General features: G+C 34.7%; 1 protein-coding gene across 1 annotated transcript; it reads left to right on the forward strand.

The window, feature by feature from the left end:
* Nucleotides 1–2,009: 2,009 nt before the first annotated feature.
* On the forward strand, nucleotides 2,010–16,232 carry LOC117327955 (zinc finger-containing ubiquitin peptidase 1-like). Its single transcript, XM_033885216.1, has 9 exons — nucleotides 2,010–2,157; nucleotides 3,743–4,831; nucleotides 5,054–5,148; nucleotides 5,658–5,826; nucleotides 6,724–6,915; nucleotides 7,445–7,616; nucleotides 7,900–8,027; nucleotides 8,889–9,106; nucleotides 9,544–16,232. The coding sequence occupies exons 2-9, from the start codon at nucleotides 3,745–3,747 to the stop codon at nucleotides 9,577–9,579; spliced, it is 2,097 nt and encodes a 698-aa protein (XP_033741107.1). The 5' UTR covers nucleotides 2,010–2,157; nucleotides 3,743–3,744; the 3' UTR covers nucleotides 9,580–16,232.
* Nucleotides 16,233–16,825: the final 593 nt, after the last annotated feature.

Below are 16,825 nucleotides of genomic sequence, written 5' to 3' on the forward strand. Positions count from 1 at the left end.
AACATCCACTACATATGTTTTCCGGTATAACATCCCCTATATATTTTCCCCGGTATAACATCCCTTACGTATGTTTTCCGGTATATCATCCCCTATATATATGCTTTCCGGGATATCATCCTCTATATATTTTCTGTTATAACATATCCCCTACATATGTTCTGGTATTTAACATCCCCTAAATATTCCGGTATAACATCCACTACATATGTTTTCCGGCATAGCATCCCCTAGATATGTTTTCCCGTATAACATCCCCTAAATATTCCGGTATAACATGCCCTACATATATATATTTCCGGTATAACATCCCCTATATATATTTCCCGGTATAACATCCCCTATATATATTTTCTGGTATAACATCCCCTACATATGTTTTCCGGTATAACACCCCCTACATATATATGTTTTCCCGTATAACATCCACTACATATGTTTCCGGTATAACATCCCCTATATATATTTTCTGGTATAACATCCCCTACATATGTTTTCCGGTATAACATCCTCTACATATATATGTTTTCCAGTATAACATCCCCTACATATGTTTCCGGTATAACATCCCCTATATATATTTTCTGGTATAACATCCCCTAGATATGTTTTCCCGTATAACATCCCCTATACATATGTTTCCGGTATAACATCCCCTACATATGTTTTCCGGTATAACATCCCCTACATATGTTTTCCGGTATCAACATCCACTACATATGTTTTCCGGTATAACATCCCCTACATATGTTTTCCGGTATAACATCCACTACATATGTTTTCCGGTATAGCATCCACTACATATGTTTCCGGTATAACATCCCCTACATATGTTTTCCGGTATAACATCCCCTACATATGTTTTCCGGTATAACATCCATGTATATGTTTTCCGGTATAACATCCATGTATATGTTTTCCGGTATAACATCCACTACATATGTTTCCGGTATAACATCCCCTACATATGTTTTCCGGTATGGCATCCCCTAGATATACTTTCCGGTATAACATCCACTACATATGTTTCCGGTATAACATCCACTACATATGTTTCCGGTATAACATCCCCTACATATGTTTTCCGGTATAACATCCCCTACATATGTTTTCCGGTATATCATCCCCTACATATGTTTTCCGGTATAAACATCCCCTACATATGTTTTCCGGTATAAACATCCCCTACATATGTTTTCCGGTTTAACATCCCCTACATATGTTTTCCGGTATAACATCCCCTACATATGTTTTCCGGTATAACATCCATGTATATGTTTTCCGGTATAACATCTCATGCATATGTTTTCCGGTATAAACATCCCCTACAAAAATGTTATTCGGTATAACATCGATCCCCCACTTATTTTTTCTGTATAACTTAAATTAAAGAAACAAGATTATAACGACATGTATGAACGAAACTGTAATTCTACCACAAAAAGATAATAAATTAAAATCCATTGAACTTGAACCACAAGCTAGGAAACTAAAATCAGGTCGGGTATTACTGAAGTACAAGCGCGCGTCTTCCAATTAAGATCCTTGAAATACCACGTTCTCAAAATGAGAACCAGAATGGTAACCATCCGAATGGAATCACCAGACACCGTGATCAATTTTGTTTATGTGTTTGTAATTTACATGTATATTAGTATTATATGCATGTCCATTCATCTGTCTTTTGGCCACTCTACCTCTTTGTGATTGTATTTCCTACATTGCCCCATGTGGGCCGGAATTCGTTAATAAAGAATTGTATTGTATTGTACATTTCAGTGAAAGAAGATATTTATAGATATTTAAGATATTAAACATTGTCAGCACTTTTTGTTATTATTTTTCTCGAACTCTTTTAACATGTGTATACCGGCGTTAAACCCGGAACAAGTATCCGGATTTGGCTTTGCACTAATTAATTAGTTTTTACATTAAAGTTTTGTTTTGATGGCAGTGGTTGGTGTGTGTCGGCTAATAAGAGATCGTCACTGGTTGGTTTATATTTTTATATTGATTACCTAGAATTTTTTGCTTTCACATTAGGCCAACCTCACAAGATTTCATTCAACGATGCTGTACCCCTTCTGTTTATATGGACCTACACATGCAGTCCAACTGTAATAGCACTACGCATTGAAGCGTGATATATAGTTCCAGGTAAAAAGGTATTTCTGATTGCCATGTGGTTACCGCTACTTTCAGATTCAGCTGCTGGACCGGGCATCGTCTAACAGGACCATCTGTTGACATGATGATTACTTTGATAGATGTTAATTAGATAGCAGTTACTTTTTTTTTTATCTCATCCGGAAGGTTCCGTGTAGATAAAATTTATTAAAATACGTGGTTAAGCTAACTCATTGCTTATCACAAGTCGTAGATAGTTAATGCTAATATTGACATTGCATCTTTTTATGTGCAGATCATACAGTATACAGTATAATTTATTTGTAATTTTCTATCTGTAAGATTTTAGCCCGAATTTATTGTATAATATTTGATGAATTTCACAGTCTGTAAAAAATCCCATGTGCATAATTCTATATAATATAACAATATAAGCACAAGATATATATACCAGAATCAATATAAATAATTGGAGGTTGGAGTCCTGAATACTAGGCCTACTGTGATATCATACAGCAATTAAAAGTTCATTGTCATACATGTGTTGTGAAATCGAGTGGTGTAATATGACAGGAGTGGGCATGAGTTATTGTGTCTGTATGACGATTATAAATAATCAGACAGAACAACAACGACAGGAATATACGTCTGTATTGCTTTGAGGTCTAACCTATGTTAAGGCACGAGGCCTTCCGGAGGATAACAACCTGGATTCATCAGAACTGTACGTAAAATACAATGTTTTTTTACAACAAGTATGTGAAAGAAAAGGGGAAAAACATATTCCTGTCTAGTGCCCCTGAGACGGGAATTGAACCTGGTCTCCAGCGTGATAACCATTGACAGCTCTACCTCCTGAGCCAAAGAAGCATGCTCTGTCAGCTGGGTAACAAAGACTAAGCTTATATTTAACTCTTGATCTACATACATGTACAATTGCTACTCGATCTAACGGTGCATTTTTCACTACTCCCCCTCTTTTTCTTAAGATTTCCTAAATCTCAAACTGAGACTCTCAATAGCACTACCATGAAATTTTGGTTTAGCGCCAATGTGAAAGAACAGGGAAAAACATTCTTGTCGGGTGCCCTGATAGAAATCGAACCCATTGTCTGGCGTGATTAATCCACATATCTACTTTTTGTTACTTGTTAGTCAAAGTAGCATATGCTTCATCAGCTGAGTGACAGAGACTGTATTTGGCACTTACAAAAAAATGTATAATGTACAAGCCACCCTGACCCTTTCCTTTTCAAGTACATTTTTCAAGCTTTTTGGCTGTAACACTTCTTGGAGTACCATTATGTTCTTTGTCCATTTGTACTTATTTGTTGTGATTGGTTTTACCTTTTTCTTTTATGCAAAACAATCTTGAACTAGTTGTTTTAAAACTAACCTGTGCAAGAGCGGGAAAAGAATATGGCTGCTATATCTGCCTGCATGTCATAACAGGTGACTCATTGTTGTTATTACTACTTGACAAATTACATATGAATACATGTTATCTGTGTGAGGTGGTATATATGTGAGGTACATTTAATTTCATTTTTGTGAGATTTTACCTAAGTTATATATATTTTATCACAGTTTCATGTGTGTGAATTGTATATTGCAGTGATGGCGGAGGGTGGTGGTGAAAAGATGGATTTAGATGATGATGCCCAGTTTACCTGTCTGATATGCGGTCAGTCAGGTATGACTGAGGTGGACATGCGGGCACACATCATGATGGACCATGTTGACCAGGACGTGTGCTGTCCGTTCTGTGATCTCAGTGGCATCACTCCAAATGAGATGAATCTACATGTTAACAAGGTTCATTTAGAGGAATACAAAAGTCCCAGTAAGGAATGTAATGGTAAACTCATGGATACCTCACCCGGTTCGTCTGGGGATGAAAAAGCTGAGACAGAATCACCTGAGAAGGAGACCCATATATCTAGATCACCAAAGTCTAAAGGTTTCGGCAGCTTGTTGATGACAAGTCCAATAAAGAAGAATGGAGCTAACCAAAACAGTAGATCTAATTCTCTAGAAGATTCAGGGAAACGAGCCAAATTAAATCTGGACATATCATCACCAGTCCAGATAATGTTGCCGAGACAGAGCTCTGTAGAAGGTTCCTCAGATGCTGGAGTGACAGCATCATGTATACCACTCTTAGCGCGACCTGACCCCCAAGGAATCCGTGCATCATTACAACCAAGGCGAGCAGAAATGCTCATGGTTCCTGACATCAACTACAATGTAGAACCAGACATCAATTCCAATGTCCCTATGGAGTTCTCTTGTCCACTTTGTCAGTTCAGTACACCGTCTGAAGGGGACATTCAAACACATGTTAATCGGGAACACATAGATATACTTAGTCCATGTAGAGCCAGAGATACACAAGAGAATAGTGAAAACCATAACAGTGGCTCCAGGTACATTATGGACTCGGCTAAGATATTGGAATATGCATGTCCATTTTGTGATTTGACTTTACGATCACCTGATGATCTACAGATTCATGTTAATTCCAAGCACTTAGATATACTTAGTCCCGACAGAGTGAACACAGAGAATGGTGGGCGTGGCAGTATGTCAAGCTCAGCTGACATGTCAGATTGTGTGACTTGTCCGGTGTGTGATCAAGAGTTCAACGATCCCATGGTACTGGAAATGCATGTCAATGGTCACTTTTCTGCAGAACAGACACCAGGTATACATTGAAATTGCATTTGCTAAAAAAAAATTTTTTTTTTGGGGCGTTTAATTTGCATATAATATATATTCGGAATCTTTAAAGTTTGTGACATATTTGATGGCATGTTCTGTAAGAAAACAAAATTCTTTGAAATGTGTAGAAATAATTATATTAAATAATATACTAATGAAGATTGTCAAAATGATATACCTATAAAACCTGTACATGTTTTCACAGCTCAGGAAATCAATGACCAAGCCCTTGCAGCAGAGCTGAGAAAGTCTGAGCAGGAGGAGAAAAAGCGAGAGATGCGGGAGTTCCAGGCATTGCAGGTATAATGATAATATATCCATTTGTGACTTTTAAGTATACGTACAGTTTTCTGATCTTAGGTGCTTACAACAAAAGTGAACTGTAGGTAGTTTTGTCGTATTCTGGTCTTAAGTGTTACTCAACACAAAGGAAATATCATATGAATGAGGACATAAAAGATTTGGAATATTTTTGTCTTTATTTTACAACAATTGGGAAACAATTATACAAACTTATATCAATCACTCTTGTTGGCTGGGATGGAAGTGCACGAGGGGTCTTAGTTTGGGAGGAAACTGGATACCCAGAGAGAACTCCATGTGGTTCGGTAGGTTACCCCATACCTTTACACATCTAATCGAGGAATTAAACCCCGGCCGCCTTGGGGAAAGGAAAGTGTGCTACCTCATGATCAGTACCACCCGACCACTCAACTCAGATTTCTAAGTAGTGTATGGTATTGCTGATATACTTTGGTATTGAAGTTTAAGTTAAAAATTAATAAAAGCCTCTTTTATTTAAATTCTAGGCAATGTATGGTATGGCTGAAGGCACCAATTACAAGAAACAATATGAGAAGAACTTGGAGAAAGCTGTTGCCAAGGGTGATCTGTCTGTCACAGAGTTCCACCTGAGGAAAGCTAATCTTAAAGGTCGTGACCTCAATGGTGTTGATGATGGCCATTCCTGTACTAAAGGTGAGATCAGATAGATATAATGGTTTGATAAGGTTATATTAAGAACAAAGACAACTTTTTACCAGGGTTTTGTTAGGACTGGATGTCAAATTTCAATCTTAGGGATTAATAATCTCGCCTTTTCTAAAAAAAAAAAAAAAAAACAATACTCAAAAAACTGGAAAATCAGCATAGCATTAAGACAGACTTCTCTTGGATTTGAGATTAGAATGATATCTTTTAAACACTGTTGAGATTTATAATGATAACTTTGAAACACTGAACCAGATCCAGGGTTCACCTACTCAGGTAGCCCTAAACAAAACTAAACATGTAGATAAACTTAAGTGATGCTCATTAATGTTCTTCTGGGCTGGTTTGACATAAATTTGTTTGACAGGTATAATTGGTTACCTTGACATAGTTTTGTTTGACAGGTATAATTGGTCACATTGACATTAATTTGTTTGACAGGTATAATTGGTCACCTTGACCTAATTTTATTTGACAGGTATAATTGGTCACCTTGACATAATTTTGTTTGACAGGTATAATTGGTCACCTTGACATTAATTTGTTTGACAGGTATAATTGGTCACCTTGACATAACTTTATTTGACAGGTATAATTGGTCACCTGGACCTAATTTTATTTGACAGGTATAATTGGTCACCTAGACATAATTTTGTTTGACAGGTATAATTGGTCACCTTGACATTAATTTGTTTGACTGGTATAATTGGTCACCTTGACATAATTTTGTTTGACAGGTATAATTGGTCACATTGACATAACTTTGTTTGACAGGTATAATTGGTCACCTTGACATTAATTTGTTTGACCGGTATAATTGGTCACCTTGACATAATTTTGTTTGACAGGTATAATTGGTCACCTTGACCTAATTTTATTTGACAGGTATAATTGGTCACCTGGAGGAATACTACAAGTCCTCCACAACCAGTGTTGTGAACTTCCATCTGTGTAACTCGGTGGAACATTTCTGTGCTTCCTATGGTGACAAGGGCTGGGGATGTGGCTACAGAAACTTTCAGATGCTTCTCTCGGCCATGGCAGCTAACCCAACCTACTGCAAGTTACTGTTTAATTGTAAGTATTCCTGGATTGCATTTGTTACATAGGATATGTTTAGGTGAAATATCGACAAATATTTCTGAATGTTGAAAAATGGTAGGCAGACTCACTATCCTTAAAAGATATAAAACTATCAGTTTGTAAGGAATGTTTAAAAGAAGATGAATTTAATTATCAGTAAAGCTGGAATTATAAAGACAGATTTTAATATATCGCTGGTACTATATCAATCATTCTTTATATTTCCTCCAGATATCAAATTTCATCATCTAATACTTACATACAGTTAGTCATAAAAGTAACATAATGTAATCATATGGAGCTAAACTAATAATTATGAAGAAATGTGTACATTAATTGCTTTTTGTAGGTGTTGTATGCTTTACATAACTTAACTGATGATCCGTCAGTCTCAGATATGACTCATTTCATTGTGGTAAACTATTTAGAACACCAAACTGTTGATAGGAAACTCTGAATTCTGAATATTAAGCAGTAATTCATGTTAGACATGAACAATGGAAGAATGTTTTCTTACTGACAGCAAATAAGGCCCAGATCCCTTCACTACCAAAGATACAGAGGCTGATTGAAGCAGCCTGGGAAAAGGGGTTTGACAAGCAGGGATGTGAACAGTTAGGTGGGCATGTTGTGGATACGACTAAATGGATAGGAGCCACAGAAATCGCTGCTACTCTTCTCTCACTCAAAGTCAGGTCAGTAGAATGTTAGAGACGTATTCATCATAGTGATATTTTCATTAGAAAATCATCATAAATTTTCATTATAAACATGGCTTCACATTGTTATGTCAAATGTGACTGTGCAGTGTGATAAAGCCATATAACATCAATTTTCTTTATTAAACATATGTATTATTACATTAACCACATTGGTTGGTTGTTATAGTTTGAATTATATTCGTCTATTTACTGTGATACATCATTAGGAATAACTTATTTTTTCCCTTTGTATTAATTACTGATGTATATATAACAGGTGTCAGTTACTGGATTTCCACAACCCTTCTGGTCCTCAGGGGACACACCCTAAACTGTTTCAGTGGGTTAAAGACTACTTCTGCCAGCCGTCTCCTGTCAAACTTCCTCTATACCTCCAACACCAAGGTAAAGCTTTCCTCCATCCTTCAGTTTGTCCACTGGCCTAATAAAGGACATAACAGTGAATGTTAAACCTGTTAATAATGATAATTAGTAATTCTTCTCCAAATCTCTAGTGATAAGTTTCCCATAATTCAATATATCCAATACCAAAATGAGGCATTCCTCTATACCTCTATTGTTTTGTTAGTACCCTACCGGTGAAAGCGGGGGAACTCTAGGTTTATTGTTTTGTTAGTACCCTACCGGTGAAAGCGGGGGAACTCTAGGTTTATTGTTTTGTTAGTACCCTACCGGTGAAAGCGGGGGAACTCTAGGTTTATTGTTTTGCTAGTACCCTACCGGTGAAAGCGGGGGAACTCTAGGTTTCCTCTCTGTTCCTTTGTACCATGTAGTCTACATAACACAAAAGTTTGTCAGCACTCTAGTACTTTCATTCCTAGAGGGATTTTGATTCACACACTGATAAAGGACCATAAATTCCATAATATCTCTGACAGAGTTGAGTTTCAGAGATGTTGGGTTAGGATAAGGTCACTGTTACCATTTTAATGGGAGGCGATAGGGGACATTTATTGCTTTAACGATACCCAATATGCTTGTTTCTGTAGATTTCATTTTTGTCATGATTATGGTTTTCAAACTATAATACAGAGAAAACACCAATATTGATATATTTCTCACAACAGAGGGTAAAAACTAATTCTAGAATTGATAAAAAGAATTTTTATTGATTTGTTATTAAGTGGTTGATTGAAAACCAATGCTCAGACCTTGAACACTATACTCACTAGTATTATATCTTTTTAAGACTTTTTTAATAGGATATCATTGTAAACTATTAACTTAAGATAAAATCTCCTTTAGGTCACAGTCGGACGATTGTAGGTGTGGAAGAACTCAAGGATGGAGTTATACGACTGTTGATCTTTGATCCAAGCACCTCAAAGAAACAGATGCAGCTGTTCAATGGCTTTATCAACTCCAACATCATGAGGATAGTGAGAAGAAGTATCCATGGACTGAAGGCGAAACAGTACCAGATTGTGGCTGTCACTGGGATACTGGAGGATAAAGCTTATGAGGTGAGATAGTCAAGGTCATAGGCAATGTAGCTTTCAAGGTCATAATTTGCCAAGGATTACTGTTTACATTTGCATATGATATTAAATACATCATGCTGTATATAGTTGTTTAATTTTGTGGGGCCAATATTTATTTCATGGTTGTCATGGTAGGAACAAAATTTGTTTCATGCATCAGCCCCTTGAACAGGTAAACAGAACTATATATGCATATACAGCATTGATAATGCATGGTACAAATATTTGCCTGGTGGGAGAATAATAATTATCCACAACTGTAGTATATTTATTTCTGAAAAAAAAACTATAATTCTTTTGGGTGGTTGTTAGTATTTGTAAAATAGTTTTGTCTTACTGCTATGCAATTATGTTTTTTATGTTTTCAAATCTGGCTTTAGAAAATATATAAACAAAATATTAATTTTTGATACTGACAGGAACACAAGGTGTTGAAATCAGAAAGGATCAGTTGACCACTAGATGACCCTAACTAATGTGATACCAATCGTCAGGCTGTGATGCATGCTGGGAAGGCCCTGCCTTGCTACTCTATCTGCGACCTCATTGTTATACACCTACCATGGACTGGTAGGAGAGTATGTTTATTTGCCCACATGTCTAAAATAATTTTAAGGCATAAATAACCATTTCATTAGACTTTGAAAATAGTATATATATATGTGTGTGTGTGTTTTCAGATTTTTGCCTGTTAATGTTACATATTATCAGATGGTTATTTGACTTGTTGCTGTAGTGTTATGGATTTATCTATAAAAACAAAAGTTAAAGTCAGCTAGATATTAGTGAACAGGCATAAATAGAATAGGAGAAGCCATACCGAATTGGGAAAATAATATGGAAAGAAAGCTGGACTATGTTAGATCACGGCTGAAGTTTATTTCCTAAAACGATTGTAATAGCTAGATATTATATAACTCTGCGTGTATGCTATGTTCAGCTTTTAATCTAATAACTGCATGCGAACCATTGATTTAATGTAACCTTAGTCTTGGTATAAAAAATATACAAATTACTATTTGAAATCATTGTTATATTTGATCGCCATCATCTGCTTAAAAGTTCTAAGATAGCAAAATGTAGTGATGCATTTTCATTGATTAAAAAAAGAAAGAAAAAAAGCTGCTGCAGACGTAGATTGGTAGAACATTGTAACTATATATAGCTTGGCAGAAACAATATTAGATGGGAAAACTAAAGACAATTCCAAATCTTGTGTTTAATTCTGTCCATTATAAAACTTTTTGTTTACTTAAATAAAAAGTGGAGGTGATTTAAAAATGTCATGAAAGTCCCTTTTTTGTGGTATCACTGTTTTAAAGAGCAATTGTCTAACAGAGTTGTGACTATGAAATGTAAATAATACTTCATTCTCAGTATATGTTGATGGTATTGACACTGAAATGGTTGTGGTCCGATTTGATTTTTTTTTAATGAAAGGCAGCCGCTTTAATATGTCTGGATCTCAAGGTAGTCTGTAAAAAATCAAAAAAGTAAAAAACAAGATCTTAGATTAGCAGTTTGATAAAGTCTTCCCAATAATGTAATACAACAGTTGGTCAAGGACAATGTGTGGTACGATTGTATGTTCTCAGATAGTACTGAATCATAGGTTGTCCTACAGAATCCACATCATTTAGCTGTATCACTGTCTAATCTCTAATGTCCTGTGTAGGATTATTAAGTAAGTTAGGCAGCAGTTCACATATTGTGAGGTGGTCAGTTATTGATCACATTTTAAATACCTGATACCTGGTAATATTGAGAAAAATCCTTATGAGAAATCCTAGAAGCTTTTCCAATGTTTTGAGTGTTCCCAGGGAAGGCACCTTTACAGTTACTATCAGTGATACAGTATACAGAATAAAAATGGCTAGTTTTTGGTGATCTGTTAATTCTTTGTCATGAGAATGTTTGATACTTGGAAGTTGTTAATCATGTACAGTATTTATTTTATTTGTGTTACCTTCATTACACAGCTGGACATTTTGTTCAGTCATTAGTGGTTTAAATTATGTGTATGGTATATTCTGAAGGATTTTGGTAAGTTAACTGTAATCTTACAAACTTGTAGAATTTTACGACGAAGTACTGGCTTGCTCAATTGAATTCCCTGTGATACAGCCACCATAATACAGTCATACTTGTAGTTCCCCTACATGTATAGCATTGCATTGTGGGTATATTTATAGTAATTATTATTACTATTTATGGGTTTATTCTCAAAAAAAAAATAAAAAAATAACACTGCAAAACTGTAAACAGTTTAGGTGTATTGAATATGATTGATGTTCAATAAACTTAATATATATTACAGTTAATATTATACTTTAAATATACGTCAGGGTATATAGCTTTATGTCAATGTATATAATTACAAAATCAAAGTATGTGCATTTTGGATATATTTGTACTTCATGTAATGAACCGGTAATATTACAACATCGATCTGTACCATCTGTTGTTTACAACACCTTTTCAGGGTACATTATGATGTTTGGTTTTAGACTTGATTGTACACTTTTGACCTTACTAGTTCTCTGTATCACATCAGTTCTCTGTATCAGCATTGACAGTGTTTTATTTTCCGTTTCTTTTGTGAAATAAGAAAGAAATTTTGATTTAGAAATTAAACTGTCACAATGTTCCTCCTCCCCAACACCATAAGTTACGTCAGTTGTTCAGAGAATGAAATTATACACATTTTTATGCTTGTTCCATATATCTGTACATGTATTTACTAATCATATATATATATATCAACACTACCAAGTCTGTTATACAATTAATCTAGTCAATTGATAATTATGATTTTAATTTTACTAAAATGTTACCTGAATGGAACGATGTATTCTGTACAGAAAATAGGTTGCATGAGAGAGTTCAACAGTGTTATATAACACACACTAATTACTGTTAATGGGACACAACACACACTCATTACTATTAATGGGACACAACACACACTCATTACTATTAATGGGACACAACACACACTCATTACTATTAATGGTACACAACACACACTCATTACTATTAATGGGACACAACACACACTCATTACTATTAATGGTACACAACACACACTCATTACTGTTAATGGGACACAACACACAGTCATTACTATTGATGGTACACAACACACACTAATTACTATTAATGGGACACAACACACACCCATTACTATTAATGGTACACAACACACTAATTACTGTTAATGGTACACAACACACACTAATTACTGTTAATGGGACACAACACACAGTCATTGCTATTAATGGTATACAACACACTCATTACTATTAATGGTATACAACACACACTCATTACTATTAATGGTATACAACACACACTAATTACTGTTAATGGGACACAACACACACTCATTACTATTAATGGGACACAACACACAGTCATTACTATTAATGGTATACAACACACACTCATTACTATTAATGGTACACAACACACACTAATAACTGTTAATGGTACACAACACACACTAATTACTGTTAATGGGACACAACACACACTCATTACTATTAATGGGACACAACACACAGTCATTACTATTAATGGTATACAACACACACTCATTACTATTAATGGTACACAACACACACTCATTACTATTAATGATACACAACACACACTCATTACTGTTAATGGGACACAACACACTCATTACTGTTAATGGGACACAACACACTCATTACTGTTAATGGGACACAACACACACTCATTACTATTAATGGGACACAACACACACTCATTACTATTAATGATACACAACACACACTCATTACTGTTAATGGGACACAACACACTCATTACTGTTAATGGGACACAACACACTCATTACTGTTAATGGGACACAACACACACTCATTACTATTAATGGGACACAACACACACTCAATACTATTAATGGTATACAACACACACTAATTACTGTTAATGGGACACAACACACTCATTACTGTTAATGGGACACAACACACACTCATTACTATTAATGGGACACAACACACACTCAATACTATTAATGGTATACAACACACACTCATTACTATTAATGATACACAACACACACTCATTACTATTAATGATACACAACACACACTCATTACTATTAATGGGACACAACACACACTCATTACTATTAATGGTACACAACACACACTAATAACTGTTAATGGTACACAACACACACTCATTACTATTAATGGTACACAACACACAGTCATTACTATTAATGGTACACAACACACAGTCATTACTATTAATGGTACACAGCACACACTCATTACTGTTAATCGTACACAACACACACTCATTACTATTAATGGGACACAATACACACTCATTACTATTAATGGGACACAACACACACTCATTACTATTAATGGTACATAACACACACTCATTACTATTAATGGGACACAACACACACTCATTACTATTAATGGTGCACAACACACACTCATTACTATTAATGGTACACAACACACTCATTACTATTGATGATACACAACACACACTCATTACTATTAATGGTATACAACACACACTAATTACTGTTAATGGGACACAACACACAGTCATTACTATTAATGGTACACAACACACACTCAATACTATTAATGGTATACAACACACACTAATTACTGTTAATGGGACACAACACACAGTCATTACTATTAATGGTATACAACACACACTCATTACTATTAATGGTACACAACACACACTCATTACTATTAATGGTACACAACACACATTCTCATTACTATAACTTGCAGTCAAACATAGGAATCCGCTTTCTCTTCTTTTCATCCTATACCCTGCAGTTGTGAATTAAATCATCTGTAGGATTTGGGGTTAACTTTCATCCCTTTGATATCATGGTGGTTTTCCACTGAATTTTCTTCTCATTTGTTCCCTATGTGACATTGTAGTAAACTCTTCTTCATTTGTTATGTACAAAGTACATGTGTGACATAAATTATTATTTTTATGCTGGGACCAAACTGATTTTTCCTGAAACACCACCAACACTATTACTGTACACTGGTATGTAGACATTATAGACAATGCTGTCTCTGTTATGTGTTGGAGGCGTGGCAGGAACCGTTAATTTAATGTAAAAGATATATTGTTTAATCATGTGCATTTGTTCAGCCAAATCTTTATGTTTAGAAATTTTCACTGACATTTTTGATAAAAGAAAAAGGTAGCTCAGAATTAAAAGAAAAATATATTCCTAAACTTTGGTACTTGATAGAACTGTTTCTTAAAAATGTTGACATGTTAAAAGAACAGCAGGCTCGAGTTCTCCGATCTTACCTATATATCCACACCATGGTCCCTATGTGAATCTGAATTCATGACAGCTATGTAAGGGTTGAAAAATGGAAATGTGCAATTATCCAGGATCAAATTCTGTAATAATGAAATGTAAAGAGTGTTCATTTCATCCCCTTTTAAGGACTAGCTACTATGATATAATGTTCATTGTTATGCCCTTATACTTGAAAACCTGTAATCTTGAGCGATGAAGTGTTCATTGTTACATATAACCCTCAGACACCTGTAATCTAGAGAGCGATAAATTGTTCATTGTTACTCCTATGGACACCGGTAATCTAATATGATAAAGTCTAACATGATAAAGTCTAACATGATAAAGTCTACTATGATAAAGTGTTCATTGTTACATGTACACCCTCGACATCTGTAAACTAATATGATAAAGTTACATGTACACCCTCGGACAACTGTAATCTAATATGATAAAGTTACATGTACACCCTCGGACAACTGTAATCTAATATGATAAATTGTTCATTGTTACTCCTTTTGTCACCTGTAATCTTGAACAATAAAGTTTTCATTGTTACATGTACACCTGTAACCTTGAGCGATAAAGTGTTCATTTGTACATGTACATTCTTGGATACCTGTAATCTACTATGATAAAGTCTACTATGATAAAGTGTTAATTGTTACATATACATCCTCGGACAACTGTAATATGATATGATAAGGTGTTCATTGTTAACCCTTCCATGCCTTGGCTTATGGCAGGTATAAACATTAAGTGCACAAATATAAAATGAATTCTTCGACATGTTTATGAGATCTGTTTTGTAATATATATAAGTCTTGTTTCCAGTTCCTTTTTGTGTTTGTGTATACATAACATTGTTATTTAAATTCTATTATGTTGATTGTTATTACTCACTCTTATCAGCATCTAATATCATGATTTATTTAAGGAATTTTGCATTATGAAATAATGTGTTAATATGATAGTGCCATCAGTGTATTAAAGATGACTATGATGTTTTGAATGATTGACTGGTGTGTTGAGGATCATTTACATTGTTTCAAGCATTATACATGTACAAGTATGGTACATTTACTTGATTGAATTCTTTGTAAATTAAAGTGTTGTTTTTACCAACACGTATGTGCTATAGTTTTGAGTCAAATTTTTAGTTTTGTTTTTGTAAATGTTGGCGTGGTTTGAATTTCACACGGACACTTTTCAATAAGTGTAAGAAATTATTTCACCAGTTATATTTTGGTATAATTAATCCACGTGTGAAATTTGCAATACAATGATAAATTCCTAAATTAAAGAGAATGAGTTGAAAAATATATTCTCTGAGAAATTTAAGTGCTTTAGATAAATTCCTCAAACCTTACAAAATTTGCTTTATTTGGTAAAATGATTGGACACTAACATGCAATGTTTGGATAGATGTTATAGTCCCCTCTAGTAAAAAGAAATGTAAAACAATACTATGTTGTGTAAATTATTGCCAAAAATATAAAATATCCTTGGAAATATGCATTTTCATCAAAATTTCATATACCAGCATTCCTATTTCATTTATCATTAAGTCATTTTCGCCAATAAACACAGCTAGCAATTGCCAATTTTTATGGATCGTTAGCTTCAATGTGTAGCACACAGCTGTAGATTGGCCAATGTTACAGTTAAGCTTGATGGACTCTCATCACTTATATATTTACACATTAGAAAATTTGCATTATTTAACCTTAAAAGGTCATGACTTTGAAATAAAGTGCTGTAACCACCCCAAGTCTTTTGTTTCTATCCTTACACATGACAGGTATCATGAATGCCTGGCAACTTATTACGTGTTTGAAGCACAGGTTATGTCTGAAAATTTCTCTTGTGTACCTGAAAAATGTATTTGCTTTTAGGGATTGGATGTATCAAAATAAGGAGATAAGATCTAATTAACAAGGCATCACTACAAACACTTTAAATCCTATCATTCGACATCAAACATTTGTTTCCTCATACTTTACCAATACGTGAAGTTTGACCAAACTCTGTTTTAAAATTAAGTTGCTAGAGCAATTACAAAGACTTCTATAAATAGTAACTTGTGACCTTGACCTTGACAACCTGAAACAGGGTAACAGTGACCTAATTTCAAAGCACCACACACAGGATATAGAGTCCCCTGGTCCTTAATTGTGAATGTTCCTGTTTAAAACTGATCAGTAAAACAAAATGGCCGACAGGTTGCCATTTTGAATTTCACAGTTAAAAGATTCCTCTTGCTATTTCTCAGAACATTCTGAATAGATCTTACTCAAAAGTTATGTAGGTTTCTCTTGGTACATAGCTGTGCACGATTAATTTTTGGACTGACCAGAAAA

The sequence above is a fragment of the Pecten maximus genome, chromosome 5 (assembly GCF_902652985.1).
Source record: "Pecten maximus chromosome 5, xPecMax1.1, whole genome shotgun sequence".
Lineage (NCBI taxonomy): Eukaryota > Metazoa > Mollusca > Bivalvia > Pectinida > Pectinidae > Pecten > Pecten maximus.

Bases quoted from the DNA above. Each gene is read 5' to 3' on its own strand.
- LOC117327955 (XM_033885216.1), top strand. From the start codon at position 3,745: ATGGCGGAGGGTGGTGGTGAAAAGATGGATTTAGATGATGATGCCCAG. The intron at 4,832-5,053 runs GTATACATTGAA...ATGTTTTCACAG, and splicing joins TTCTGCAGAACAGACACCAG to CTCAGGAAATCAATGACCAA. The intron at 9,107-9,543 runs GTGAGATAGTCA...TGATACTGACAG, and splicing joins TGGAGGATAAAGCTTATGAG to GAACACAAGGTGTTGAAATC.